This window comes from Aquarana catesbeiana, linkage group LG11 (genome assembly GCF_042186555.1).
Source record: "Aquarana catesbeiana isolate 2022-GZ linkage group LG11, ASM4218655v1, whole genome shotgun sequence".
NCBI lineage: Eukaryota > Metazoa > Chordata > Amphibia > Anura > Ranidae > Aquarana > Aquarana catesbeiana.
Window position 1 is genome coordinate 206502756 of NC_133334.1, and position 27920 is coordinate 206530675.

At 43.1% G+C, this 27920-nt stretch overlaps 1 protein-coding gene across 3 annotated transcripts in view; it reads left to right on the top strand.

The window, feature by feature from the left end:
- Window positions 1-27920, top strand: part of LOC141112391 (transmembrane protein 272-like) — a 170219-nt gene that overhangs the window by 141793 nt on the left and 506 nt on the right. For all 3 annotated transcript variants that reach the window (XM_073605192.1, XM_073605193.1, XM_073605191.1), the window contains 3 exons: window positions 14546-14605; window positions 14707-14883; window positions 18362-18525. In XM_073605192.1, the coding sequence (XP_073461293.1) occupies window positions 14546-14605; window positions 14707-14883; window positions 18362-18525 (401 nt within the window). The remainder of the gene's footprint in view (window positions 1-14545; window positions 14606-14706; window positions 14884-18361; window positions 18526-27920) is intronic.

Below are 27920 nucleotides of genomic sequence, written 5' to 3' on the forward strand. Positions count from 1 at the left end.
CTTCCACGTTATCCGCATCAGGTGGCAATCCCAGGCCACCACTCTGGAGACGCTGGCAGAACTCTGTCTGGGCAAATACTCCTCCATCCGACATCCGGCCATTCTTCCCCACGTCCACATATAGAAATTCATAGTGTGCCGACACCACCGCCATTAAAACTATACTGTGGAACCCCTTATAATTAAAATAGTATGACCCCGAATGGGGTGGTGGCACAATGTGGACATGTTTCCCATCTATAGCCCCTCCACAATTGGGAAAGTCCCAACGGGTGGCAAAATGGGATGCCACAGTCTGCCATTCCTGTGGCGTTGAAGGAAACTGGGGAATCAAACAAGAAAACAAAAATCAGTAATTTTGAATCGAACATGGCAAGAAAATTATACAATTAAAAACATTATTCCACAGCATCAGTATAACATTAAATAATGTATATCTTCTGGAAGAAAGAATATTGAAAGGCACACTTATCAGATTGATCACCCCCTCTGATGGAACATTGATTACATTTTAGGGGGTGGTGAAATTACCAAAAAATATTAATTTTAGGACACACAGGGATTTATGGACTAAAAAGGCTACAAGACTGCAGTTGTTCCACTCTGCAAGTGCAGTTGCTCCCCAGCTTTAAGTAAATGAGGTAAGGTAAAAAGGCTTTCATGTTGCAAGGAGTACACAACCACATGCAAGGGCAATTAATGAAAACACTTTGTGGCTTGTATATGATTTGATGATGGAAATCAGCAGAGCTTCTGCTCATTTACTAAAGCACTGGAGCAAATGCACTTGTAGAGTGCACATGCATTTTGCAAAGTGCAACATATATTTGCTTTTTAAAAATCAACACCACAGAAGATTCTAGCAAATTATTAGGGGGGGGGGGGGTTGAAATCAAGCTAATTATAAGCACACTATTTGGATAGAGTTTAGGGGAAACAAAATACAATGCAGCTGACTAAATACATTCAAACTGAGAAGACAAGGTGAATATGTGACCAGCATTGTATGCTGGAGAGGTTATTGAAGGCAAATATACATGCATGACAAAAAAGAACATGAAACAAATCAAGCATGCGTGAGAAGAAAAAGGGGACATTCACACTAGATTACAATGATGGTAAGTAGTGTTTGAGCTAAGAAATACATTACACTATCAAAGAATAAATAAAAGAACATGTGATGCTAATAAAAGAAAAAATTCTTACCTTAATATAGTCCTTCTGCAGGACCTGGATGATGGCAGAACAGGTCTCTGGGATAATGATCCCCAGAGCCTGGGGGGAGATGCCTGTCGAGAACTTGAGGTCCTGCAGGCTTCTCCCCGTCGCCAGGTACCGCAACGTGGCAACTAGCCTCTGCTCCGGAGTGATGGCTTGCCTCATGCAGGTATCCTGCCTGCTGATATAGGGGGTCAGCAAAGCCACCAAACGATCAAAAACGGGGTACGTCATCCGGAGAAAGTTCCTGAAATCCTCAGGATTATTCTCACGGATCTCACGGAGCAATGGCATGTGACAGAACTGGTCACGCTGGAGCAACCAATTCTTGGTCCATGAACTCCTCCTCGCCCTGTTCATGGACTGGTCTTGGTCTGAAGAATAAACTACAGCACCAAGCACATACAATGCACGAGCTCGACGACGAGTACGTACAGGTAACATGGCTTCAAAACGGTCGGCTGGTCAGAACGCACTTAACAGAACGCACTGAAGAACAGCAAGGCCTGTGAAGAACGACCTGAAAATCAGGAACGAGCGGACAATAAAACAAAGATTTCTCAATGCCAACTGACCAAACGCACTGAAAAGCAGATACAAACCTCACAAGCACAGACTGAACAACAGTTAAAACGAACTGAAAAATACGAGTCTCACAAGCGCGAATCGTCTCTCACCAAACTTCTACTAACACGAGATAAACACGAGATTAGCAGAAGGAGCCCAAAGGGTGTCGTACGGGCTATTGAACTTCCGTTTTATAGTCTCGCCGGACTTGATGTACGTCACCGCGTACTAGGCTGTCAAACTTTTGTGTGGTCGTGTGTAGGCAAGTCCGTTCATTAGAAAGTCTGCCGCAAGTCCGCCGAAAGTCCGCAGGAAGTCTGTCGGACCGGCTGTCGGACTTTTGTAGATGAAAAGTCCGACCGTGTGTACGCCCCATAAGGGAACGTCACTCCGAAAGATCCATAGGTCAATATCGGCCAACTTGGATGCTACCTAAAGTTCCCAGTTTCTCTAGCCAGACTCCTTCCGCTCCAGTTGCTCCGGCTCCGAATTCCTCCAAGCCCATGCAGTTGGGTTTGCTTCGTCCCTCTCTCGTCACGGAGGAACGACAGCGCAGGCGAATCAATAACCTCTGTATGTACTGTGGGGGACCCGGGCATTATGTGAGGTCTTGTCCTGCAAAGATGCGTAAGTGCCTTTCAATCTCTTCAATGCATGTTCCTGTCTTACCTAACCAAGCCTCTCACTTTGCTCTCCCCATCATGTTACAGCTCCCAGGAAAGAGTATCCAGGTATCTGTCATAATTGATTCCAGAGCCTGCAGCTGTTTCATAGACTTGACGTTTGCAGCCAAACACCTCATTCCACTTCAACCAAAGACCCGGAGACTGGCCATACATCTTGCTGATGGCTCTGTCATTAAATCTGGTCCGGTCACACAGGAGACTGTCCCTTTGCTGGCTATCATTGCTTCCCATCACCAAGAGTTTTTACGCCTGGATGCCATTTCATCACCTCTGTTCCCCATCATCTTAGGTATGCCCTGGCTACAGGCCCATAATCCCCACATCAACTGGACCACTGGAGAAATCAAATTTCCTTTAAGTTATTGCCAGCAACATTGCCTGCAAGAGGCCTCAGTCAACCCTTCACCCTTACTCTGCCTTGACACAGATCCTGAATTCTGCCAATCAATCCCAGTGGCATACCACGATTTTCTGGACGTGTTCAGTAAGTAGGGTGCAGAGACCCTTCCTCCCCATAGATCCTACGACTGCCCTATTGAACGTTACCAGGGGCTGAGGTCCCCTTCAGAAGGATTTTCCCTTTAACCGAGCTTGAGTTGGACACGCTGAAGGACTATATTGATGACAACCTTAAGAAAGGATTTATTCGCCCATCTACTTCTCTGGCTGGCGCAGGCATCTTCTTTGTTGAAAAGAAGGACCATTCACTACGCCCCTGTGTAGACTATCGAGAATTAAACAAGATTACTGTCAAAAAACGTTATCCACTGCCTTTTGTGCCCGAACTGTTTCAGAGACTGGGAACTGCAGTCATCTTCACTAAACTGGATCTCCGGGGAGCATACAACCTTATCCATATTCGAGAAGGAGATGAGTGGAAGACGGCTTTTCGTACCCGATTCGGGCACTTTGAATACCTAGTCATGCCTTTTGGGTTGTGCAACTCGCCAGCCACCTTTCAGCACTTTGTCAATGACATTTTTTGTGACTATCTGGACTTGTACGTCATTGTGTACCTGGATGACATCTTGATTTTCTCCTCCACAGTAGATGACCACTGTAGGCATGTCCAAAATGTGCTAACCCGACTCCGGCAGCATGGCCTCTACGCCAAACCGGAGAAGTGCGAATTTGAACTTCAGAGTATCCAGTTCTTAGGCCTGATAATCTCTGTTGAAGGCATCAAGATGGACCCCCAGAAAGTCACCGCCATCTTAGATTGGCCAGCTCCTGTGGACAAGAAGGGGGTTCAGCGCTTCATTGGGTTTGCCAACTTCTACCGGAAGTTTATTAGGGGGTTCTCTGCTATTATTGCCCCCATTACCGAACTAACTAAACAAGGAACCCGATTCCTCTGGTCTCCCAAAGTGCAATCGGCATTTGAAGCCCTTAAAAAAACTGTTCACTTCAGCTTCCATCTTGAAGCACCCTGACCCTGCCTTACCGTTTGTTCTTCAAGTTGACACCTCGGAAGTTGCAGTAGGGGCTGTGCTGTCTCAACGGCAAGGAGCTAAAGCCCTACTTTACCCAGTTGCTTTCTTTTCCCGCAAATTATCTACAGCGGAAAGAAATTATGATGTGGGAGACCGTGAGCTTTTGGCCATCAAGGCCGCATTAGAAGCATGGCGTTACTTACTTGAAGGTGCAGCACATCCCATTCTGGTCTATACGGACCACAAGAATTTAGAATATCTGAGAACAGCAAAGAGATTAAAACCACGGCAGGCAAGGTGGGCACTTTTTTCTCTGGATTATCATTCCATATAACGTACAGGCCAGGGTCGAAGAATACAAAACCAGATGTACTCTCATGTATGTTCAACGACTCTGAGAGGTCCACACTTCCAGACACCATCCTTCCCTCAGGAAACTTTCTCATACTACAGGAGAATCTGCTATCCCAAATCAAACAGGCTTCTGCTGAGGTTGCTTTGTCTTCTGAAACCAGCTTACAGGCACAGGATGGCCTACTGTGGCATGAAGGTAAAATTGTTGTACCTAAGGACTTAAGGGTGGCAGTATTGGAGCTCTGTCATGACCACAAGCTGGCTGGGCACTTCAGTGCCTTGAAGACGGCCGAACTGGTACAATGCACATTCTGGTGGCCTCAGGTGGTAGATCACTGTAAGAGTTATGTGGAGTCTTGTACTACTTGCTCCCGAAGCAAGAACAGCAAGGTAAAAGACTGGGGTTTACTGAAGCCATTGCCCGTTCCAGAGAGACCCTGGAAAATGATCTCAATGGACTTCATTGTGGAACTCCCTCTGGTAGAGGGTTTTTCTACCATCTTCATGGTGGTGGACAGGGTGTCCAAAATGGCCCATTTTTTGCCCATGAAAGGAACACCCTCGGCTGTGGAAACTGAAAAATATTCATCAAAGAAATTGTAAGGCTCCATGGAGTCCCAGCCAACATTGTGTCTGACCGGGGTGTCCAGTTCACCTCCAAGTTTTGGAAAGCTCTGTGTGGGTCCCTTGAGATCGAATTGGCCTTCTCCTCCGCATACCACCCTCAGACGAATGGGCAAACGGAAAGAACCAATCAGACCCTGGAGCAGTACCTCCGTTGCTTTTCTTCGTTCTCACAAGATGACTGGGTCGCTTTACTCCCCATTGCCGAGTTCGCTTATAATAACACTTCCCATTCTGCCATCAAACTCCATTTTTTGCTAATTACGGCTATCACCTGTCCTTCCTGCCTAGTACCATACCTGAATGCTCAATCCCTGCAGTCTCTGAAATGATAGATTTCTTCTCTAAAAACAACAAACTATTACAAGAGACCATGACCAAAACACAAGAGTACAATAAAAAGATCTTTGACAGGAAAAAACGAGAACTAATTCTGGAACCCGGCAACCAGTTATGGTTGTCTACAGTGAACTTGAAAATGACTTGCCCCTCAAGAAAATTGGGCCCTAAGTTTATGTGCCCCTTCCCTGTAAAGAGAAAGATCAATGACATAGCTTATGAGCTTGAATTATCCAATTCACTTAAAGTTCACCCCGTCTTCCATGTGACTCTTTTGAAACCTGCTGTTCCGAATCCCTTCCCTGAACGATATACTGGTCCACCGGAGCCTGTAATAGTCAATGGAGAGGAGGAATTTGATGTGGAGGCAATCTTGGATTGTAGAAGGAGGTACAATCAGGTTCAGTATCTAATTAAATGGAAGGGGTATGGACCGGAAAATAACTCTTGGGAGCCTGAAAGCAATATTCATGCTAAAGAACTAATGCAATCCTTCAAGAGATCCCATGATGTAAAGTTGGCCCAATTGGGCATCCGGAGGCTGCCCTTTAGGAGGGGGCAAAGTCATGGATCTGCCACCTAAGGGTTAACTTAGTCCAGGCTGATTTTAGTGATTGGCAACAGGCTGCCTTATTTAAACACCTCAGCAGCTCTGTGTCCTTGCTGTTTGATCTGCAGCTCTGTGTATGTGTTTCCTGAAGATCTGATATCTGCTCCTGTTTGACCTGGCTTGTTTTGAGACTGTTCCTGTTATCCGCCTGCATCTAACCCTTGGCTTGTTTGACAAATCCTTCTGCCTGCTCCTCTTATACCTTTGTTGCCAGCCTGATTATCGACCCGGCCTGCCTGACATTCCAAGACTCTCCTCCAGTCTACTATACTTACCTACTGCAGCCATCCAGCTTCAGTCCCAGTCTGCTTACCTGTCTGCTGATCCATCCAGTCTGCTCACCTGTCTGCTGATCCATCCAGTCTGCTCACCTGTCTGCTGATCCATCCAGTCTGCTCACCTGCCTGCTGATCCATCCAGTCTGCTCACCTGCCTGCTGATCCATCCAGTCTGCTCACCTGCCTGCTGATCCATCCAGTCTGCTCACCTGCCTGCTGATCCATCCAGTCTGCTCAGCTGCCTGCTGATCCATCCAGTCTGCTCAGCTGCCTGCTGATCCATCCAGTCTGCTCACCTGCCTGCTGATCCATCCAGTCTGCTCACCTGCCTGCTGATCCATCCAGTCTGCTCACCTGTCTGCTGATCCATCCAGTTTGCTCACCTGTCTGCTGATCCATCCAGTCTGCTCACCTGTCTGCTGATCCATCCAGCCTGCTGGTCCTGTCTGCTGTGCCGGCCATCTGACCCATCTGCTGTTGATCCTGCCAGGCACTCATACCATTCAGGACTCCCGTGCCACCTGTCTGCTCTACCAGGAGCCGCGAGTCAGATACGTAAGGGAGGCCTTCCTCTGCACTATCAGGCTCATCAGTCAGGTACGTGAGAACTTGACACTATCCCCTATTTTGTAGACGCTATAACTTTTGCGCAAACCAATCAATATACGCTTATTGTTTTTTTTTTTTTTTTTACCAAAAATATGTGGCAGAATACAAATTGGCCTAAATTGCTGAATAAAAAACAAAATAGTCACGCTCAATCAATAATAAACTGCAAATTTACCATAGAGTAGTGACTTGGTACCTATTGAAAAAACAACGCATTGGTATTGAAAAAGTGAAAAAGTATATATATGAAATAAAATATTAAACAAAATGAAGATAAAGTTCTAGAAAATACAATAAAGTTCCCAAAATGTAAAATCCAACAGGATATTGTGATCCTAGAAGTTCCACCACCAGAGAAAACAGGCAACTCTTCCTGTGATAATCACTCTGTAAATGGGGACTCTTGCCAGATAATGTGAACCTTGTATCACTAGTGAGGTCACAAACAATTGCAGATATAGCCCTCTGCAGGGTCAAATGGTCTACCTATTCTCTGGAGCTCACTGACGGTCAGAGAAGGTAATCCATGGTATCCAGTTCTCATCAGGGGGTAAATTGATGAAGAAATTAGATTTTTCAAATTTTTTTTATTGCGTGTGTTTTATAGCAGAAAATAAAAAATATTGTTTTTTTTTTCAAAATTGTTGGTCTTTTTTTGTTTATAGCGCAAGAAATAAAAACCGTAGAGATGATCAAATACCACCAAAAAAAAGCTCTTTTTGTGGGGAAAAAAAGGACATACATTTTATTTGGGTGCAGCGTCGTACGACTGCGCAATTGTCTGCTAAAATATTGCAGTGCCGTATCGCAAAAAATGGCCTGGTCATTAAGGGGGCAAATCCTTCCTGGGCTGAAGTGGTTAAATAGCCTTGTAGGATTTTAATGACATTTCTGTATGTGTGCGCTGTAATCTTTTGTTCTGTTCTCAAGATAAACATCAGATCACATTTTGGGAGCCATTTATGCAGAAATTCTGAAAATAATAAACTGTACACAAATTTCCCTTGCCCTTGTGAATGATGGCAATATCAAAAAAGTGGTCTAAAAAGAGTTTAGTATTCACAAATGTGCAGTTAAAGTTAGGCAAAGGTGGTAATCCTTCAAAGACATAGGGGAGCACATTGAGTAAGTTTGCAGGTTTGAGTAAAGTACCATTGTCATTTCTCACTCCGTTTAAGGAACAGCCTCTATCTTCACAGTAACAGAAGGATGTGAACCGTCATTGTTAGTAACTGAACTAACTGACCACAAATTACATCATTATGTAAACTCATAATGTGCATAATGTACAGAAACAAATAAAAGTAAACATCACTCTGGCCATTCGCTGGCAATCCATGTGGCCAGAATTTCGAATGATCCTCTATAAAGAAATTCCTAATGTAATCTGTTGAAGCCATTGGTGGAAATTTATATTTATATTTACATTTATATGGTACAAAATATATACAGGAAAAAATGTCCGATTAATAAAGTACCATGTATATATAGCTGAGCTAAGCAGACAACATTTAAATAAAAATAAATAAATGAAAGCAGCTGGATTACATTTTTCTATGAAGATGATTGTATGAATGGATAGTGTGGCAATAAACTCAATGGACTGAATTTTTCAAAGCTGAATGTGGAAGAATCAGCTCAATTATAACTAAGGCCTTTGTGAAATGTATGTGCCCTGTGGTAAATGACCATAAAAGATTACGAATATATTGTACTCCTCTGTTATATTGTGCAATTCTAGAAACAAGCCCTTTTATCTCTATTGTGCTGCTGTGCTGTTTGATGTTTCTTTCTTACCCCTACATCAAAACACAAGCAGAGCTCCAGCCTAAAAAAAATAAGCATAAACGTCAGCAGCTACAAATACTGTAGCTGCTGACTTTTAATATAAGGACACTTACCTGTCCAGAGATCCCGCAATGTCCCCCCCCCGAAGCCGATTCGTCCATGAGCTCGGGTGCAGGCCCCACCCTTGCAACTAAGGGAAACCAGCAGTGAAGCCTTCAGGCTTCACAGACGGTTTTCTACTGCGCTGTGTATTTTTGGCTGGAACTCCACTTTAATGGCATGTTAGCAAGCAAAATGTTTCTCCATCAACTTAGGATCCCAGAAGCTGTGGTTATCTAATACAGCATTTCTCAATTGTTTTTTCAGTCATGGCACCCTTTAAAAGTATGCAAAATCTCAAGGCACTTGAGTAAATGTAAAACATATAAATGTTACTTAAGGCAGGCCATACATGGTCGAATTCCGAACAAATTTTCTTTTCAAAGTCAGAAATTTCATGTGTTTTGTGATCCGATGGTGCCACCATTGATTTTCAAAATTTGGCCAACCAAGCCTTGAATTTCACCTCATGTTGCTACAGAAAAGAATTTTTGTGTCTGGGAATCTTCTTTTCTTTCAGGGAATTTTCTTTTCTTGCACTCATGTGCATTCCTTTTTCAATTATATTTCTCACACAATTCTCCCATCATTGATTAGAAAATCGTTAGTTTTTCCGAAAATTTCCAACATGTCTGATCACTCAAATCCGATAGCAGCATGAAAATCAGCCGTTGCTGTGTCCCACTAATGGTGCGAAATTCGAATGAAAATTCTTTGAAAAGATTTTCGAAAGAAAATTAGATTGAAATTCGAACCATGTATGTCCTGCCTAACAATGGGAACCTTGGCCTGGGACAATGCATGCAACTGCATTAAGGAATTTAGTGTCAGAAGCTCCCCGTTACATCAGGGGTCCCCCCAACACATCAGAGAGCCCTCTTTACCTCAGAGGTACCCCATCACATCAGAGTGCCCCCATCATATCAGAGTCCCCATATCATATCAAAGTCACCCCTATACACGAGAGCCCCCCATCACGTCAACCCTATATATTAGAATTCCCCTATAGATGAGTCCCTCCATTACATCAGAGTACTCCAATCATAGCCCCCCAATCACACAGTGCCCCAGTCACACTCCCCACCCATCACAGAGTCCTCCAGTCACACAGTACCCTCTTCACATCACAGCCGTACCTTTTGGCTCTAGCATTCCTGTGAGGGGCAAACTTTAGTCTTCTCCATAATGCTGGGGGCAGCCCTGCATGCTGTCCTTCCTAGATCAAAGTCATGCATTGTCATGGTATGGGCAAGCCTTCCCATTACCATAATAGAAAATGACGCTGTGTGGCCTGGCCTTAGAGCATCATTGATTATGGTTCTGGCAGCTGGCATGTCTGCACCTTGGTAACCCATGATGCAGAATTAGGGAAATCCGGACCCCCCCCAGTGGAACCAAGATAGCATCCCGGTTGAGCAACACTGATCTATTATATCATGTAACAGTCTGAAAATTCTAGCAACAGTTTTGATAGCCCTTTAAAACTTTAACACATAAATACATACATACTGTATATACATAATACATATCTATTTATAGATATATAAATAAAATGTATGCATTTATTATATTTATGTATTTACATTTAAAGGGATAGTAAACCCATTTGCTATAATTTTTTTGACTTTCACTTGATCATATTTGGTAAATGTCTTCTGTCCATCTGTACTCTCTACTGAACTGACATTGCTGTATCATATTTGGTAAATGTCTTCTGTCCATCTGTACTCTCTACTGAACTGACATTGCTGTATCATATTTGGTAAATGTCTTCTGCTGTCATGTTTTTAAACTTCTATATTTAATGCTAGCTATATAACAACCACACTGCAATAGCAACATTACTGGTGATTGATTCACAACCCCATTTGGCTTGAGTGATAAAGAGAGGTAATTAGCTTTACGACCCTAGCCTGTGTCTGTAGCTGGTCTGGTATTGGCCGTCTTCTCTCCCATATTCAGGAGTCTCAAATCAGACCCAATAATGACCAATTGAGAAATGCATTCCTGCTCAGTCTCCCTATAAATTTAAAGCAGCATATGGGGTGGTGCAGACACCATGGCTCTTTCCTGAGTGGCTCTGTCACAAGTGATGCGCAGTTTCACTGCCGCAGTTTAACGAAAGCAGGATAACTAAAGCTGGATGAAGATACAACAAGATACAACTGCTCCACTCTGCAAGACGACAAGCAAACCAGCATTTGACATTTATTTTATATCAAGTCAGATTCCCAATCTCTATCCACTAACATGCTCCTCATTCTCTTCCTTCTCACATCGATGTCTTTGATCCTCAAATTATCCTTACTCTACCCTTCCTCTCTACCCTGCAGCATGCACATATCACCCTCACTCCTACCCTCTCCCTACTACTGTACCCATCATCTCCTGCATTTGCTGTACCCACATGCTGAGATAAACACCAGGGCCACTAGACACGTGCACTTATGCACATCCCACACCCATCTTGCCTTCCTTGCCCTCCTCCTTCTCCTAGTCTCAGGTGATATTTCTCCTAATCTTGGTTCACCATTTTCCAACTGCAAGCCACATATCCAATAACCTTCCTCCTCTGGCAACCACCGCAATCCACTCAGTTTAATTTCTATCCCCCTGCTTCCTCAAAGCAACCCACCTATCTCATGCACCCTTTGCAACGCCCACTCTATCTGTAACAAGCTAACATCTGTACATGACCTCTTCATCTCTCATGGCTTTAACATACTCGCCATAACCGAAACCTAGCTTCAAAATTTTGACTCAGCTTCTCCTGCTGCCCTCTCCCATGGTGGCTTCCATTGGACTCACTCCCCCAGACCCAACAGACAGAAAGGAGGTGGAGTTGGATTCCTTCTATCCCCACAAAGCACCTTCCAAGTCTTTTCTATCCCTCCCTCTCTATCCCTCTCTTCTTTCTCTGAGGATTACAGCAATTTATCAGCCTCCTGGACCGGTATCGCGCTTTCTTGATGACTTTGCTGCCTGGCTATCCTACTTTCTCTCCTCTGAAATACCCACGATAATTCTTGGTGACTTCAACATTCCTGTCAATGTTAACAGCCCAACTACAGCTAAACTTCTCGACTTAACCTCATATTTTGACTTAACCCAATGGACACATACTTCCACTCACTCCAATGGTAATACCATTGACCTTGTATTCTCCCATCTCTGCAACCCTGGCAACCTCTCAAACACCCCCTTTCCTCTCTCTGATCACAACCTCATTAGTTTCACTGTATCCTTGCCTCCAACCACCCATCCCTCCAAGCAGCAAACAACTACTTGTAGGAATCTTTGCCACTTTAACCTTTCTCTTCTCTATTCTGCTACTGACCACCTATATGACATAATCTCTCCCCTGTCCTGTCCTGTCCTGGCCACCTCTGTCTACAACAGTTCACTCTCATCATCACTAGATGCACTTGCTCCTCTAACCACACGGAGGATCAGGCCCCAACCATTACAACCCTGGCAAACTGACAACACTAGAAATCTCAAGAGACATTGTCGTGCTCTTGAACGACTGTGGCGTAAAACCAAATGCCTGCAAACTTCACCCTATATATATCTGCCCTTCTAAAATACAATTCATGCCTCCATGCTGCCAAACAAGCATACTTTGTCTCTCATATTAATACTTTGTCATCCAGTTCCCGTCGGCTCTTCTCAATCTTTAACTCTCTGTTTCGTCCCCCACCCCCTCTACCCACTAACTGAAAACTTTGTGTAAAAAAAAAAAAAAAAAAATACTTTTTCATTTGTAAAAAAAAAATATGTTTTCATTTTTCAAAAACTTGTGGAAAAAAAATGACGTTCAAAAGACTCATTATGCCTCTAATGCCCTGTACACATGGTCGGATTTTCCGATGGAAAAAGTGTTGACAGAAATTCCGATCGTGTGTGGGCTCCATCGGAATTTCCGACACACAAAGTTTGAGAGCAGGATATAAAATTTTCTGACAACAAAATCCGATCGTTTAAATTCTGATCGTGGGTACACAAATCCGACGCACAAAGTGCCACGCATGCTCAGAATAAATTAAGACACGAAAGCTATTGGCTACTGCCCCGTTTATAGTCCCGATGTACATGTTTTACGTCACCGCGTTCAGTACGATCGGATTTTCCGACAACTTTGTGCGACCGTGTGTATGCAAGACAAGTGTGGCCCAAAATCCGTCGGAGAAAATCTGATGGATTTTGTCGTCGGAATGTCCGACCGCGTGTACAGGGCATTAGAATATATGTTGCAGTGTTTGCTTTCCAAAATGGGGTCATTTTGTGGGTAATTCCACTGTCCTGGTGCTCCAGGGCCTTCAAAAGTGTAATAGGTTGTTAGCAAATGAGATGTGTAATTTATGCTCCTAGAACGCCTGATGGTGCTCCCTGCATGTTGGGCCCCTCTATGTGGCCAGGCTGTGAAATAGTCTTACACGTATCCCCATACTCAGGACGAGTAGCAGAATGTATTATGCTGTGCAATTGGAAGTATGCATATGCTGTGTGTGAGAAATAACTTGTATTATGACAATTTTGTGTAAAAAATAAATAAATAATAATAATAATTTCTTAATTTTCCCAAGAATTGTGGGAAAAAAATTACACCTTCAAAAAACTCGCCATGCCTCTTACTAAATACCTTGGAATGTCTACTTTCCAAAAATGGGTCATTTGGGTGGTGTTTGTACTGTCCTGACATTTCAGGGCCTCAAGAAATGAGATAGGCCATCAGGTGTGATCAATTTTCACTGATTTGCACCATAGCCTGTAGACCAGGGGTAGGCAACCAGGGGCCCAAATTTATTAACAAAAATTTGCAAAATTGTATAAGGCCTCTTGCACAGTGCAGCTTGAAAAAGCTCAGTACAGATTTTTTTTTTACTAAGCTAAAATACAGCCCATTAATTGTAATGTGCCTATGCACACAAGCGTGTAAACATGCACCGTGCATTCTTCAGTAAAAATAAAATAGAAAAATCTTAATTTTTGGTCAGTAATTTACGTCTCATGCACGATCATTTCAATACTGCAGAACAAGAATGCAAGAATGAGTTTGCACATATGCATTCACGCAAAATTGTGCAATTTTGCGTGAGCGCATATGCGCGAAAATTTCTGAAAAAGTAGATGCTCAAACAGGAGTTTCATGTGCAAGAGGCCTTATAGAAATTAAAAAAGTGTGTTTTTTTTCAAAAGTTTTGTTCTTTTTTCACTTAAATCGCAAAAAAAATTATAACATTTTTAAGGGGAATCCTCGTCCCGAAATGTAAAAAAAATGGCCTGGTGCCCCCCAAAATCCATACCAGACCCTAATCTGAGCATGCAGCCTGGCAGGTCAGGAATCTCAATGACCGATGCATGTTGAGTCGGTGATGTCATGAGGAGGCGGGGCCACCAGGTGACATCACCAGTGCCCCTTAACAAATTTAGAACTGTCAGACAGTGGAGGAGGCATTTGGCGGTCTGCCTTCAATGAGTGTGGAGCGTTTCTTTTTCTTTTTCCGGGTCTGGCAGGTGTTGTAATTGACAATAGGTATACATCAGGGGACTTTTTTTTTTTTAAGGACTTGTCAAAAACCCCTGTAGTGTTTTTATTTATTTTTGACAGTTTTTTGGGTGAATAAGTAGGGGTACACATCGCTCCTAAAGCGCCCCTGCCCATTGAAATCAATGGGGCAGCGCCGCCATACCACCGGCAAAGCGCCACTGCAACAGGAAGGAGTATCACTGCATCATTTCCGTTTGGGAAACACTAGACAAATAAAAATGAATATCTGGGCTGATGGTTTAAATAAGCTAATTACTTTTTATTAGTTATCAAAATTATTGCTGGTTTTGCTGTTGATTATTATGATGCTGTTAATATTTTGTTTCATCATTTTATTAGCTTTGTGGTATAACTGTTCACAATTAACATGCCATTTGATACTATTTTAGGTTCACAGATATGCTCTGTGGTAATTTGGACAGCACTCAGCATAGCCATGATTGTCATAGGTAATTGCAACATTTGATTTGTTTCCAATTACACATAATTAATTATAATGCTAGTTTTATAATACAATGTGTGTGATTAATGTGTTCTTTTTTGCCAACAGGGGCTTTATACATCGATAAATGCAGCATTGAGCCTATGATCCCAATCTACCTTATAGTGGCTGGTGCAGTTCATTTAGTTGGATTTGCGCTTTTACCGCTGAAGTTTGTCTTTGTGAAGTTAATGTATGCCATAGAGGGAATTCTAGGTCTCTTTTCACTGTGTTGGTTCATTGCAGGTATATGTATGAAAAATATAATGCACTATATCACACAAATGGAGATGCATAACTATACGTACAGAAGGTGCCAGTCTTCCAAATCCCCAAAGCATTTGCATAACTTATACTTCCCTTTAAAGCCTAACTTAAGCTATTTTTTTTAGTCTTGTATAGAATAGGGAAGAACTAAAAATTCTGTAAATTTTTTTATGATTTTTTTTTTCACTTCCTGTCCCTGTGAGTTTTTCACCAGAACAGGAAGACACTGTGTAATCCTTCCTACTGTACTAAAATGTTGAATTTGGTTTAATCTGTGTATCTATTTGGAGAGATTTCTCACAATTTTAGCTGCAGTTGAGCTTTAAACCTTGTACACACTATCAGTTTTTTTTTCGCTTGTAAGGAGATTCATTTACTAACAACCCCATGTTAGTAAAGCAATCTCCCCCCGCTGAGCTATTGTGGTTCTGACAGGGGGACGGCCTCCTCACCAGAAGGCACTGGTCAGCACTCTCAGCCATTGGCTTTGAGCGCTGATTAGTTGCTGATGGGCAGACCTTTTTCAGTCATGCCGGCTTCTGTCGGACCAGCTGCCAGACACAGCCCTTAAGGCTCCATTCACACCTTTGTATTTTTGGATTGCAGCAGAATCACTGCTATTCTGCCCGTGATCTCAAAGCGCATTACAATCACAAATGCAGGTTCAGGTAGCATTATTTTTAATTGCTGTGCAATTCTGCTGCAACCCTAAAATGCTGGGGTGTGAATGGAGCCTTAAGCAAAAAGTGGAGCTAATACTTTTTTTTGCATTTAAAATGGGTACAACATTGCAATATTCTCCTGCAGATTACATTGATGTATATTTTCAACAGTTTTTTTTACATAATATGGAAAAAAAAACATATCAAATATTTAAACTGAGAAAACTTTGAATTTTAAGAAACAATAAGGTAAATGTAAAATCGATGGAAGCAACACGTCTCAAAAAGTTTGAACTAGGCAACAAAAAGATGACAAAGTAATTGGTATTTACCAGGAAGAACTGGACAAATATTTTGCAACTAATTAGGTTAATTGGCATCAATTCAGTAACAAGAGCATTTTAAAGACTCAGGGTATCTCAAAAGTAAAGATGGGCAGAGGTTCACCAATGTGTGAAAAGCTGCATCTAAAAATTGCACTGTCCAAATCATTTGGTGGAGGGGGGATTATGGTGTGGGGTTATTTTTCAGGGGTTGGGCTTAGTTCCAGTAAATGGAGCTCTTAAGGTGTCGGCATACCAAGACATTTTGGACAATTTCATGCTCCCAACTTTGTGGGAACAGTTTGGGGATGGCCCCTTCCTGTTCCAACATGACTGCGTACCAGTACACAAAGCAAGATCCATAAAGACATGGATGAGCAAGTTTAGGGTGGAGGAACTTGACTAGCCTGCATAGAGACCTAACCTCAACCCGCTAGAACACCTTTGGGATGAATTAGAGCGGAGAATGCGAGCCAGGCCTTCTCGTTCCAACATCAGCGGCTGACTTCACAAATGCACTACTGAGAAACATTCCGATAGACACACTCCTAAACCTTGTGGACAGCCTTCCCAGAAGATTTGAAGCTGTCATAGCTGCAAATGTGGGCCAACTTTATATTGAACCCAGGTCTGCAGAGCATAGCAAAATACACTATATTGTCAAAAGTATTGGGACACCTGCCTTTACATGAACTTTGAATGGGGCGTGTACCCAACAGCTGATGTAGTGAGCATAAACATAGTATCAATGTGTATGCAGAGGTACAAGTACATAAAGTACAGTCTTTATTAAATTATCCATCAACAGTTAAGCTAATGTTAAAACATGATACAACAGTTCACTGAATCAGTAATCACAGCAGTATTACAATAGACAATAATGAATAAAATCAAAACCAACACATAATATATAATAAAAAACCAGAAGGATTGCAGCACAATATGCTATACGCATTTCGTGAAACATCACGAAAATCCATTCCAACTATCTACAAAGAAAATGTATATACATCAAGAACAATCCATCTGGAAAGTATTGTCAGTCCAGAAAAGAGTGATGTCAGAATTGGATTATAACTCACAAATCGGCTTCTTTGACAAACACAGCACCAACAGCCAGGGCTCTCCCAATGGGTGTCCACCACGGCAATCCTTTTTTTTTATTATATATTATGTGTTGGTTTTGATTTTATTCATTTATGTCTATTGTAATACTGCTGTGATTACTGATTCAGTGAACTGTTGTATCATGTTTCAGCATTAGCCTAACTGTTGATGGGTGATTTAATAAAGACTGTACTTTATGTACTCATACCTCTGCATACGCATTGATACAATGTTTATGCTCACTACATCAGCTGTTGGGTACACGCCTCATTCAAAGTCCCAAACTCTCTCCCCTTTATACAATTGAACAGGGATGGAGGCACATGTCTATGTGGGCCTCATTTAAAGTCCCCTTTTTCTTTTGCATAGACTTGGATAAGCGTGTTTGGGGTGGAGGAACTTGACTGGCCTGCACAAAGTCTTGACCTCATCCCGATGGAACACCTTTGTGATAAATTAGTGTGGAGACTGCAAGCCAGGCCTTTTAATCCAACATCAGTGCCTGACCTCACAAATGCTCTTCTGGAAGAATGGTCAAACATTTCCATAGACACTCCTAAACCTTGTGGACAGCCTTCCCAGAAGAGTTGAAGCTGTTATAGCTGCAAAGCGTGGGCCAACTCAATATTGAAACCTACAGACTAAGACTGGGATGCCATTAAAGTTAATTGGTGTCCCAATACTTTGACAATATAGTGTATGTACAAATGAAAACCCCCCTTAAAACTTGTTTAGTAAAATAGGCTATGAGGTGGGACTTTAATTATTATTATTGACTTGAACATTTTTTAAGCAAGGGGTAGTGAGAATTTCATTTTTTTGTAAACTGTAAAAGGTTCCTAATTAGTTAATATCACATATCCTGTTTGTGTGTGTGGGTCTTGACATCTTTAGAATATTCCTTTCTTTTAAAATTGATCCCAATTGGAAGTGACATGCAAATGCAACATGTGTTGATTCAGAGTCCCGACATAAGCAAACATGAAGCTCCAGGATGGATTATGTGGCAGTGAGGTGACACCAGAGTCACAATCACTGAATCATTATAGATGTGTTACCTAGTAGGGAGCTCTGTACCATGTGGGACACCAGAGGAGTAAAAGATCCAGTACCAGGTATGTATATGTGTGTTTGGGGCAGTGGCAATGCCAGGAAAATAAGTTATCAATGTAATGAGAAGTTAAAAAGGCTTGCTACCATTGTGTTAAAAAATGTATAAATGTGAAAGCTAAAAAATATATTAGTTTTGGTCTTATATGTTTTTTGCTGGCTGTGTTTTGGTGTAGAAACCCATTGTACAGTACAAACGTTTCCATTTATGAAAGAAAGATGTGAACAGATCTAATATTTTGCTTCTTATTCTAGGAAGTGTCTGGGTGTTTAGAATCTACAAGGTCAGCCCTAAAGCCTGCGATGATACAGTTTATAATTTTGCATTTGGAATCTTGATCTTTGAATACGTCTTTTTATGTCTTGCTGTATTCCTGATCTGCCTGTGCACTTGCTGTGGTTGCTGCCTAGGATTGAGGGTAAGGATTTTAAAAACAACGCACATAAAATGCATAAGGATATATTGGGAGATGTGGGAATGGTTAAATTAAATTGATAATGGACCATGGCCTAATAGATTCTGATAGGAAACAATGAAGAAACCTGAAATTTAGCGCAAATTATATTCACTGACTGTACACACTGTCCCCATTTTCTACATATCCCCCCATACCAGTGTACATTATGTCTCTCTCTACACACTACTCCCCCTCTGTTCACATTTCCAACCTCCCTGTACACATTGCCCCCTTTTCCCCTGCACACTCTGTCAACCCTGCCCCCTCTGTACAAATCCCCTCAGCCCAGGCCCCACACACATTGCCCCATAGACATTGATCCTCTCTGTGAAAAACTGCCCACATGCACATTTTCCCCCTGCACACATTGGGGGGTTAAGGGTGATAGAAGGGAGGGATTCCCATTCCTTGAAAACATCACTTTTTTCACCCCGCTTCCAGCTATGCAGAACATTTTTCCTGTCAAACTATTCTTCCAGCCCTGCAGAACATCACTCCTGTCACCCCTCTCCCATCCTTGCAGAACATCTCTACTGTTATTCCTCACCACAGAACATCACTCCTGTCACCCCTTTCCCATCCTTGCAGAACATCGCTACTGTTATTCCTCACCACAGAACATCACTCCTGTCACCCCTTTCCCATCCTTGCAGAACATCTCTACTGTTATTCCTCACCACAGAACATCACTCCTGTCACCCCTTTCCCAGCCCTGTAGAACATCTCAGCTACTGTACATGCTTTTTGGCAAGAATTTGCAGGTAAATACTTTTATCTATAGGAAGTGATGTACCTAGAATATATTGCAGGATCAACAATTAAAAAATATGAGAAGTAAAGTAGGAAAAATTTGAGGAATTTATTAATGTGCAGCTAGAGGAATATACAAATGATAAAAATAGACTTTGTTGGAGATGTGCTGAAGTAAGAAGAAGTGTGTTCATTAGTAAACTCTGCTCATGCTTTCAAATATTATATATTGTGATTATATGGGGTATTTTAGCTAATTGGTAGCGCCAAACAGAGAGTCCACTCCATTCAACTCCTCAAAGTCTGTTTTAGTTCTTTTTCAGCCCACTTTTATTGAAAAGAAAGTAAAAGTTCACATCGGAATAGTATCCCTCGCAGGGGTTCTCACCATTAATGTGACAAACAAACAGTACTCCACCTTGTGGCTCTTCCCTGTAGTATTTCTGCTTAGGCCTCCTGCCTTGGCCTTCCAGACCATCAAACACACAGTCCCAGTGTTTGTGCACTAAACTCTGAACCTTCCTCAACTTTGACTGTTTCTCCTGCAGCTCCCTGCTGCTACATCCTTACAGGCTCAGACTTTCACTTTCCCAGCATGGACATTATGGAGCAACGTGATCCACACAGCTGCTTTGCACAGATTGACCCCCTCGGGAGGGTTGGGCCACTAACCTCTAATCATACTGCATATGTAGCACACTCCCTGAGGAGCTGTTGGTGAATTTGGTCCTAACTCCCATTTGTAGCGCACACAGTCAGGCACACAGCATTTTTTTAATTAATTCACTGGCTCTGGAAACAGTCTAGGGGTTGTTTTGGGGTTTTTTCTAGAACAGGAGCTTGTTTAATGGGAGTGCCAGAAAATTTAGATTCAGTAATAGAAAAGGGGTACCTACATCCTATTAAAGTGGAAAGTTTGGTGGTTGAGGCTGTTGGACTTTAATGGTACCGTAATGATTAAGATACACAATTATGTAAAAGAAAATACATTTTATTAAATTAACATAGACATGTTAAAACATACATATTTCTAAAATTGTATCTCTGTCTGTTCAATCAAAAGAGGGGGTAGAGATTTAAAGAGTGGCAATACCAGTTCACCCTGTGTTAATTAAATTGGCATGCTCAACATGTTTCGCAGATATTCACCGCTTCTTCAGGAGCTTTGTATTGCATAGTGTGAACAGAGACAACATATAATACTACAGAGATAAAAGAAAAAGATTAATCGTGATACAAGCAATAAAACATTACATAACATGATCAGAAATAACAAAATAGTGGCAAAGTATGGCGTCCCTTCCAGAGAGTAATCATAACCCTTACCGAAGGTAGCAACACAGGCTGCAGTTCAAAAGGAGTGGATCTGCAGCTGGGGACGCGGGAGCCCCCTGCAGACAAAGGAGGAAAAGTAGCTGGGAGTAGGGATGAGCCGAACACCCCCCTGTTCGGTTCGCACCAGAACATGCGAACAGGAAAAAATTTGTTTGAACACGCGAACACCGTTAAAGTCTATGGGACACGAACATGACTAATAAAAAGTGCTAATTTTAAAAGCTTATATGCAAGTTATTGTCATAAAAAGTGTTTGGGGACCCGGGTCCTGCCCCAGGGGACATGGATCAATGCAAAAAAAAGTTTTAAAAACGGCAGTTTTTTCGGGAGCAGTGATTTTAATAATGCTTAAAGTGAAACAATAAAAGTGTAATATTCCTTTAAATTTCATACCTGGGGGGTGTCTATAGTATGCCTGTGAAGGGGCGCATGTTTCCCGTGTTTAGAACAGTCTGACAGCAAAATGACATTTCAAAGGAAAAAAAGTCATTTAAAACTACTCGTGGCTATTAATGAATTGCCGGTCTGACAATACACATAAAAGTTCATTGATAAAAACAGCATGGGAATTCCCCACAGGGGAACCCCGAACCGAAATTAAAGAAAAAAAAAAATGACTTGGGGGGGTCCCTCTAAATTCCATACCAGGCCCTTCAGGTCTGGCATGGATATTATGGGGAACCCCGGCCCAGGTCCCGGCCCCCCCCCCTGTGTGAAATGGTAAGGGGGTACATAAGTACCCCTACCATTTCACCAAAAAAGTGTCAAAAATGTTAAAAATGACAAGAGACAGTTTTTGACAATTCCTTTATTTAAATGCTTCTTCAATTTTCTATCTTCTATCTTCCTTCGGTTTCTTCCTCCATCTTCTTCTTCTTCTGGTTCTTCTGTTTTTTCCTCCGGTGTTCTCGCCTGGCATCTTCCTTCGCGGCGTCTTCTTCCCTTCGTCTTCTGGGCCTCTCCGCATCCAGGATGATGGGAGGCTCCCGCTGTGTGACGCTTCTTCTCTTCTGACGGTTCTTAAATAACGGCCCTCTCTGACGTAGGGGACTTGACGGGGACTTTCCTGTGGCATTCCCCGTGATGTCAGAGGGGGGCGGGGTCACCTGTTACATGCCGTGCGTCAGAGGGGGGCAGGGTCACCGGGTGGCCCTCCGTTATTTAAGAACCGTCAGAAGAGGAGAAGCGTCACACAGCGGGAGCCTCCCATCATGCTGAATGTGGAGCGGCCCAGAAGACGAAGGGAAGAAGACACCGCGAAGGAAGATTCCGGACGAGAACACCGGAGTAACAACCAGAAGAACCAGAAGAAGAAGAAGATGGAGGAAGAAACCGAAGGAAGTTAGAAGATAGAAGAAGCATTTAAATAAAGGAATTGTAAAAAACTGTCTCTTGTCATTTTTAATATTTTTGACATTTTTTTTGTGAAATGGTAGGGGGTACTTTTGTACCCCCTTACCATTTCACACAGGGGGGAGGGCCGGGATCTGGGGGTCCCCTTGTTAAAGGGGGCTTCCAGATTCCGATAAGCCCCCCGCCCGCAGACCACCGGGCAAGGGTTGTGGGGATGAGGCCCTTGTCCCCATCAACATGAGGACAAGGTGTGTTGGGGGGCTACCCCAAAGCACCCTCCCAATGTTGAGGGCATGTGGCCTGGTATGGTTCAGGAGGGGGGGGCGCTCTCTCATGTCCCCCCTTTTTTCCTGCGGCCTGCCAGGTTGCGTGCTCGGATAAGGGTCTGGTATGGATTTTTGGGGGGACCCCACGCCATTTTTAAAAATTTTGGCCGGGGTTCCCCTTAATATCCATACCAGACCTGAAGGGCCTGGTATGGAATTTAGGGGGACCCCCCGCGTCATTTTTTTTTAAACTTTGGTTTGGGGTTCCCCTGCGGGGAATTCCCATGCCGTTTTCATTAATGAACTTTTATGTGTATTGTCGGACCGGCAATTCATTATTAGCCACGAGTAGTTTTAAATGACTTTTTTTCCTTTGAAATATCATTTTGCTGTCAGACTGTTCTAAACACGGGAAACATGCGCCCATTTACAATTACACTTTTATTGTTTCACTTTAAGCATTATTAAAATCACTGCTCCTGAAAAAACAGCCGTTTTTAAAACTTTTTTTTGCATTGATCCATGTCCCCTGGGGAAGGACCCAGGTCCCCAAACACTTTTTATGACAATACCATGCATATAAGCCTTTAAAATTAGCACTTTTGATTTCTCCCATAGACTTTTAAAGGGTGTTCCGCGGCTTTTGAATTTGCCGCGAACACCCCAAATTGTTTGCTGTTCGGAGAACTGGCGAACAGCTGATGTTCGGGTCGAACATGAGTTCGACTCGAACTCGAAGCTCATCCCTAGCTGGGAGTCTATTATAAAATAAAGACATTATGAGTTTAGTCAACAGTGGCAACAGTGGCTAAAAAAACGTTATAATAGATAAATAATTAATCGCCATGCCAGTATATGTGTAACCTCAGGGAACAACCAAAGGTTACTGTGATGAGAGATAACCACACATACTCAGATATCCAAGAAAAAACAGGGGTTTCCCTAAATGGACTTTTTAGGCACTTGAGGATCATCAGACAACTACAAACATGTCTATAAAAATATACATTTTATAAAGAGACTATTTTTATAGACACGTTTGTAGTTGTCTGCTGATCCTCAAGTGCCTAAAAAGTCCATTTATGGGAACCCCAGTTTTTTCTTGGATTAATTATCGGATGTGGCACTCCCCCTTTTTACTACATGGTTCGCCTGTCCATTTTCTTCTTTGCACATACTCAGATAGTGCAAAGCTTCATTAAGTGGCCCACAGTTGTTCTACTAATATATGAGTTCAACAGACGTCCAAAAGATGCTCTGATGACATATCCAACAAATGCTATAAGAGAAGGAGAGGGAAAAAGAATATGTCCCAGACCTCAGACATGTATAGTAATACTAGTCTCTAAGGATATATATGTAAAACATAGGGAAAGAAAGATGTCAACTCTACCTTAAATTCCGTCCAATTGCCAAAAATTACTGGCAAACGGAGGCAATAGTGGCAGCCGCAAAGTGATCTCTCAACTGTGTCAAATCCACTAGACAAAATAAGCTGGGTGGGGCATCAATTATGCCGTACCATACAAATCTGTTGATTAACTACTTGCCGCCCGCTCTATTACAAAATGACGGCGGCAAAGTGGTTTGATATTCCTGACCGGACGTCATATGACATGATCAGGAATATCGAGCCACTGCGCGCCCCCGGGGGCGCTCATCGCGGCGATCGTTGTTGCGGTGTGTCAGTCTGACACCCCGTAACACCGATCTAGGTAAAGAGTCTCTGACGGAGACTCTTTACCACGTGATCAGCCATGTCCAATCACGGCTGATCATGATGTAAATAGGAAGAGCCGGTAATCGGCTTTTCCTCACTCGCGTCTGACAGACGCGAGTAGTGGAGAGCCGATCGGCTGCTCTCCTGACAGGAGGGGTCTGTGCTGATTGTTTATCAACACAGCCCCCCTCGGATCCTGCCCAGGACCACCAGGGAAGCCGCCCAGGACCAGGGAAGCCATCCATACTGGACCACCAGGTATGCCCCTAGACCCCCAGGGAAATACCACTATGTGCCCAGGCAGCTGCCAATCTGTGCCCAGGCAGCTGCCAATCAGTGCCCACTCCATTGCCTACCACTGCCAGTGCCACCAGGGATGCCTATCAGTGCCTCATATCAGTGCCCATCAGTGCCACGTATCAGTGCCTATCAGCGCCCAGCAGTGCCGCCTATCAGTGCCACCCTATCAGTGCCCATCAGTGCCCAGCAGTGCCGCCTTTCAGTGCCCAGTGTCGCCTATCAGTGCCCATCAGTGCCAACCAGTGCCACCCATGAGTGCCCATCAGTGCCGCCTATCAATGCCCATCAGTGCTGCATATCAGTGCCACCCATCAGTGCCGCCTACCAGGCCCATCAGTGCCGCATATCAGTGCCCATCATCAGTGCCCGTCAGTGCCCGCTCATTGGTGCCACCTCATCTGTGCCGCGGTATCAGTGCCTGTCAGTGCCGCCTTATCAGTGCCCATCAGTGAAAGAGAAAAAAAAACTTACTTATTTACACATTTTTTTAACAGAAACAAAAGCAAAACTTTTATTTTTTTCAAAATTTTCGGTCTTTTTTTACTTGTTTAGCAAAAAATAAAAACCCCAGAGGTGATCAAATACCACCAAAAGAAAGCTCTATTTGTGGGAACAAAATTATAAAAATTTAGTTTGGGTACAAGTGATGGATGACCGCGCAATTGTCATTCAAACTGCGACAGCACTGAAAGCTGAAAATTGGTCTGGGCAGGAAGGTGTCTAAGTGCCCTGTATTGAAGTGGTTAATATATAAAGCAACAGTAAGTATGGATAACGGCATGGCCAATAGGGTATACATGATTAGTACTCAGCTGACTCACCTTGTAATTTAGTATTTAAACAAACTTGCACCAGGCATTCAATACGTGTCCATTAAGTTTACAGGGGAGTCCCTATAAGGGAAGGTCACAAATGGACAGTGTGTATTGTGCCTGAAAACTCCAAAAGCTGATATTAAAAGGCCTGTGTAGCCACTACTCACCAATCGTTTTAAAAGACAGCAATCAGAGGGACACAGAGAGAGACACATTCAGCCGTGTTGCAGCAGCATGTGCTGTCTTCACGGTAATGCTTCCTTATCTACACAGGGGCTCCTGCCCGGTGCCGCCCCACGCCAATTGATGTGTGACGTCATCGGGACCGGCCCGCAGGGACAAAAACACACAAACACGGATGATAGCCGTGCAGTGCGCTGCCAATCAGACATCGAGAGCAAAGGCGACGTATCCGCCACCATGCTCTCCCTGTGGAGCTGCGCAACCGCTGGGACAGACCAAAACATGGGCCACAGCCTGTGAAGCCACCCAGGGAATGGACAGATTCCATGGTGGCCATTTTGGATAAGGGCAAGTCCAGCCAGAGTAAAAAATGGCGACACCTAGTGGCTAATGGCTACAGGAACTTGGATGAGGATAGGGAGTATGGGATACCCCTGGTAAACTGTAACTGGAGCAAACTTAGGGACTCATTAACTTCTGGCTGTGCCTTATGCACAGCTGGCTGTGCTTGTGGTTGCTCTCCACACACTGCTGGCTGCACTTGACTGTCCCACAGGATTACTTTTTCTGATAGTGACCTGTACTCCCTTAGAAGTCTTTAGTAAAAAAAAAGGAAGGGGGATAATTTACTCACTCAGTCACAGGGCCTCTAATTGCCTCCTGCCTTTATCCACAGGCTCTTCCTAGTGAGGAAGATGTAGACTTACACCACCACAGGACAGTTGGACTTCTTCCCACCAACTTCCTCCTGAATCTCTCCAGTGAGCCTCCTCCTGACCCAGCTCAATCCCTGAACAAAATCTCTGTGGTAGCCTCCGCAGCTGAGCAAAGCTGGGACCTCAGAGTCTTTACTCTGGTTTCTCTAGCGTCCATACCACAGGGGCTAAGCATCTGCACAGGGTTCTCCTCCTGCAGGACTGGACCCAGGAACACTGTACCTTGCTGCATAGGCCTCAGACTACTTATGGTCTCTCCCTCTACCTTATGGGCACACCTCCCCAGGGATTGGTTGAATCCCATAAATATTCAGGCTGCCTGTCCTGTTCTCCCTCCAGCTATGCTTCTAGAAGTCTCTAGATCAATGTTTCTCAACTACAGTCCTCAAGTACCCCCAACAGGTCATGTTTTCAGGATTTCCCTCAGATGAAACAGCTGTGGTAATTACTAAGGAAGTGAAACCGATCAAATCACCTGTGGAAAATAATGGCGAGCCTGAAAACATGACTTGTTGGGGGTACTTGAGAACTGGAGTTGAGAAGCATTGCTCTAGATGACGTGTGAAAAAGAGGGGATAGGTATGGCGCTGCTCTTATTAAGAGGTGACCTACAACCTCTAAATACTTGAGGGGTGTGTGTCACAGGTGCATTTAGTGCAAAAAGTGACAATAAAAGTGCAGAAAATAAATAATTGTATATTCACAAATATCCACAAAAAAATCCTACTGTGTAAACTTCCTAACCGCTTATATATAATATATATTGTTATGTTCAAATGAAAATAAAATAAAATAAACACAGTCCTGTGCAAAACCTGCAATTCAAAGTGACATTATTGTGCAAAAAAATCCAACATATATGACTGGTGTATATTGTTGCTGTGAAACTGGATTCAGAAATATGCATATACCGTCCTTAAACCTTGGTGTATATAAAAAAAAAAGTCCAATAAAGTGACAATGTGCTCCTTCAAATTGTTCTGTGCTTCTTGGAAAACAGTGCCCCATAAGAAACGCACTCACTGCTATTATTCACCCCACCAGGAGGTATTTCACCTTCACAGTATGAGCCACTATGTAGCCTGTGGAGTGGGAGGAAACTTCCTGTCCTGTGTTCTCCAAGTGCCTCCTTGTCTGCGATGTAAGTGGTCTCCTCACTGTTAACCTATTTAATAAAAATCATTAAAAGCGAAAACAGTGTTTAAAAACAGAAAACTGGAGTGATCTACGCTCCACGGCTCGAAACCAGAAGTGATGCAATGAAACTGTATAGTCCCTCCCTACGCGTTTCGTCAATGTACCCTGGACGTCCCATTGACAAAACGAATAGTACGGGACTATCAAGCGTCATTGCATCACTTCTGGTTTCGAGCTGTGAAGCGTAGATCACTCCAGTTTCCTGTTTTTAAACACTGTTTTTGCTTTTAATGATTATTATTATATAGTTTAACAGTGAGGAGACCACTTACATCGCAGACAAGGAGGCACTTGGAGAACACAGGACAGGAAGTTTCCTCCCACACCACAGGCTACACAGTATTTAGAGGTTGTAGGTCACCTTTTAATAAGAGCAGCGCCATACCTATCCCCTCTTTTTCACATTTCTCCTAGATTTACCTTAGGGTGAATTTATTGATAGAGGCTGCAGCTCCTCATTTTTCATTTTCACTATAAGCGCGGGGGTCTAACAATTTTTTCACTAGATGACAGGGGAAGTAACAGAACAGCAACCTGTGAAAGCTTGAGCAGCCCTGAGCAATCAATACCTGCTACACTGTTTATAGAGGAACCAAACTAAATCTTCCCAGCAGCCAATTCTAAATAATAAATGTTCACATTTGGGTTTAATACCGATTTAAATCTTCAGCAGAAGTTAGCCCTCAAGTCTGCATCCAGTTCAACCTGTGTGTGTGGGACT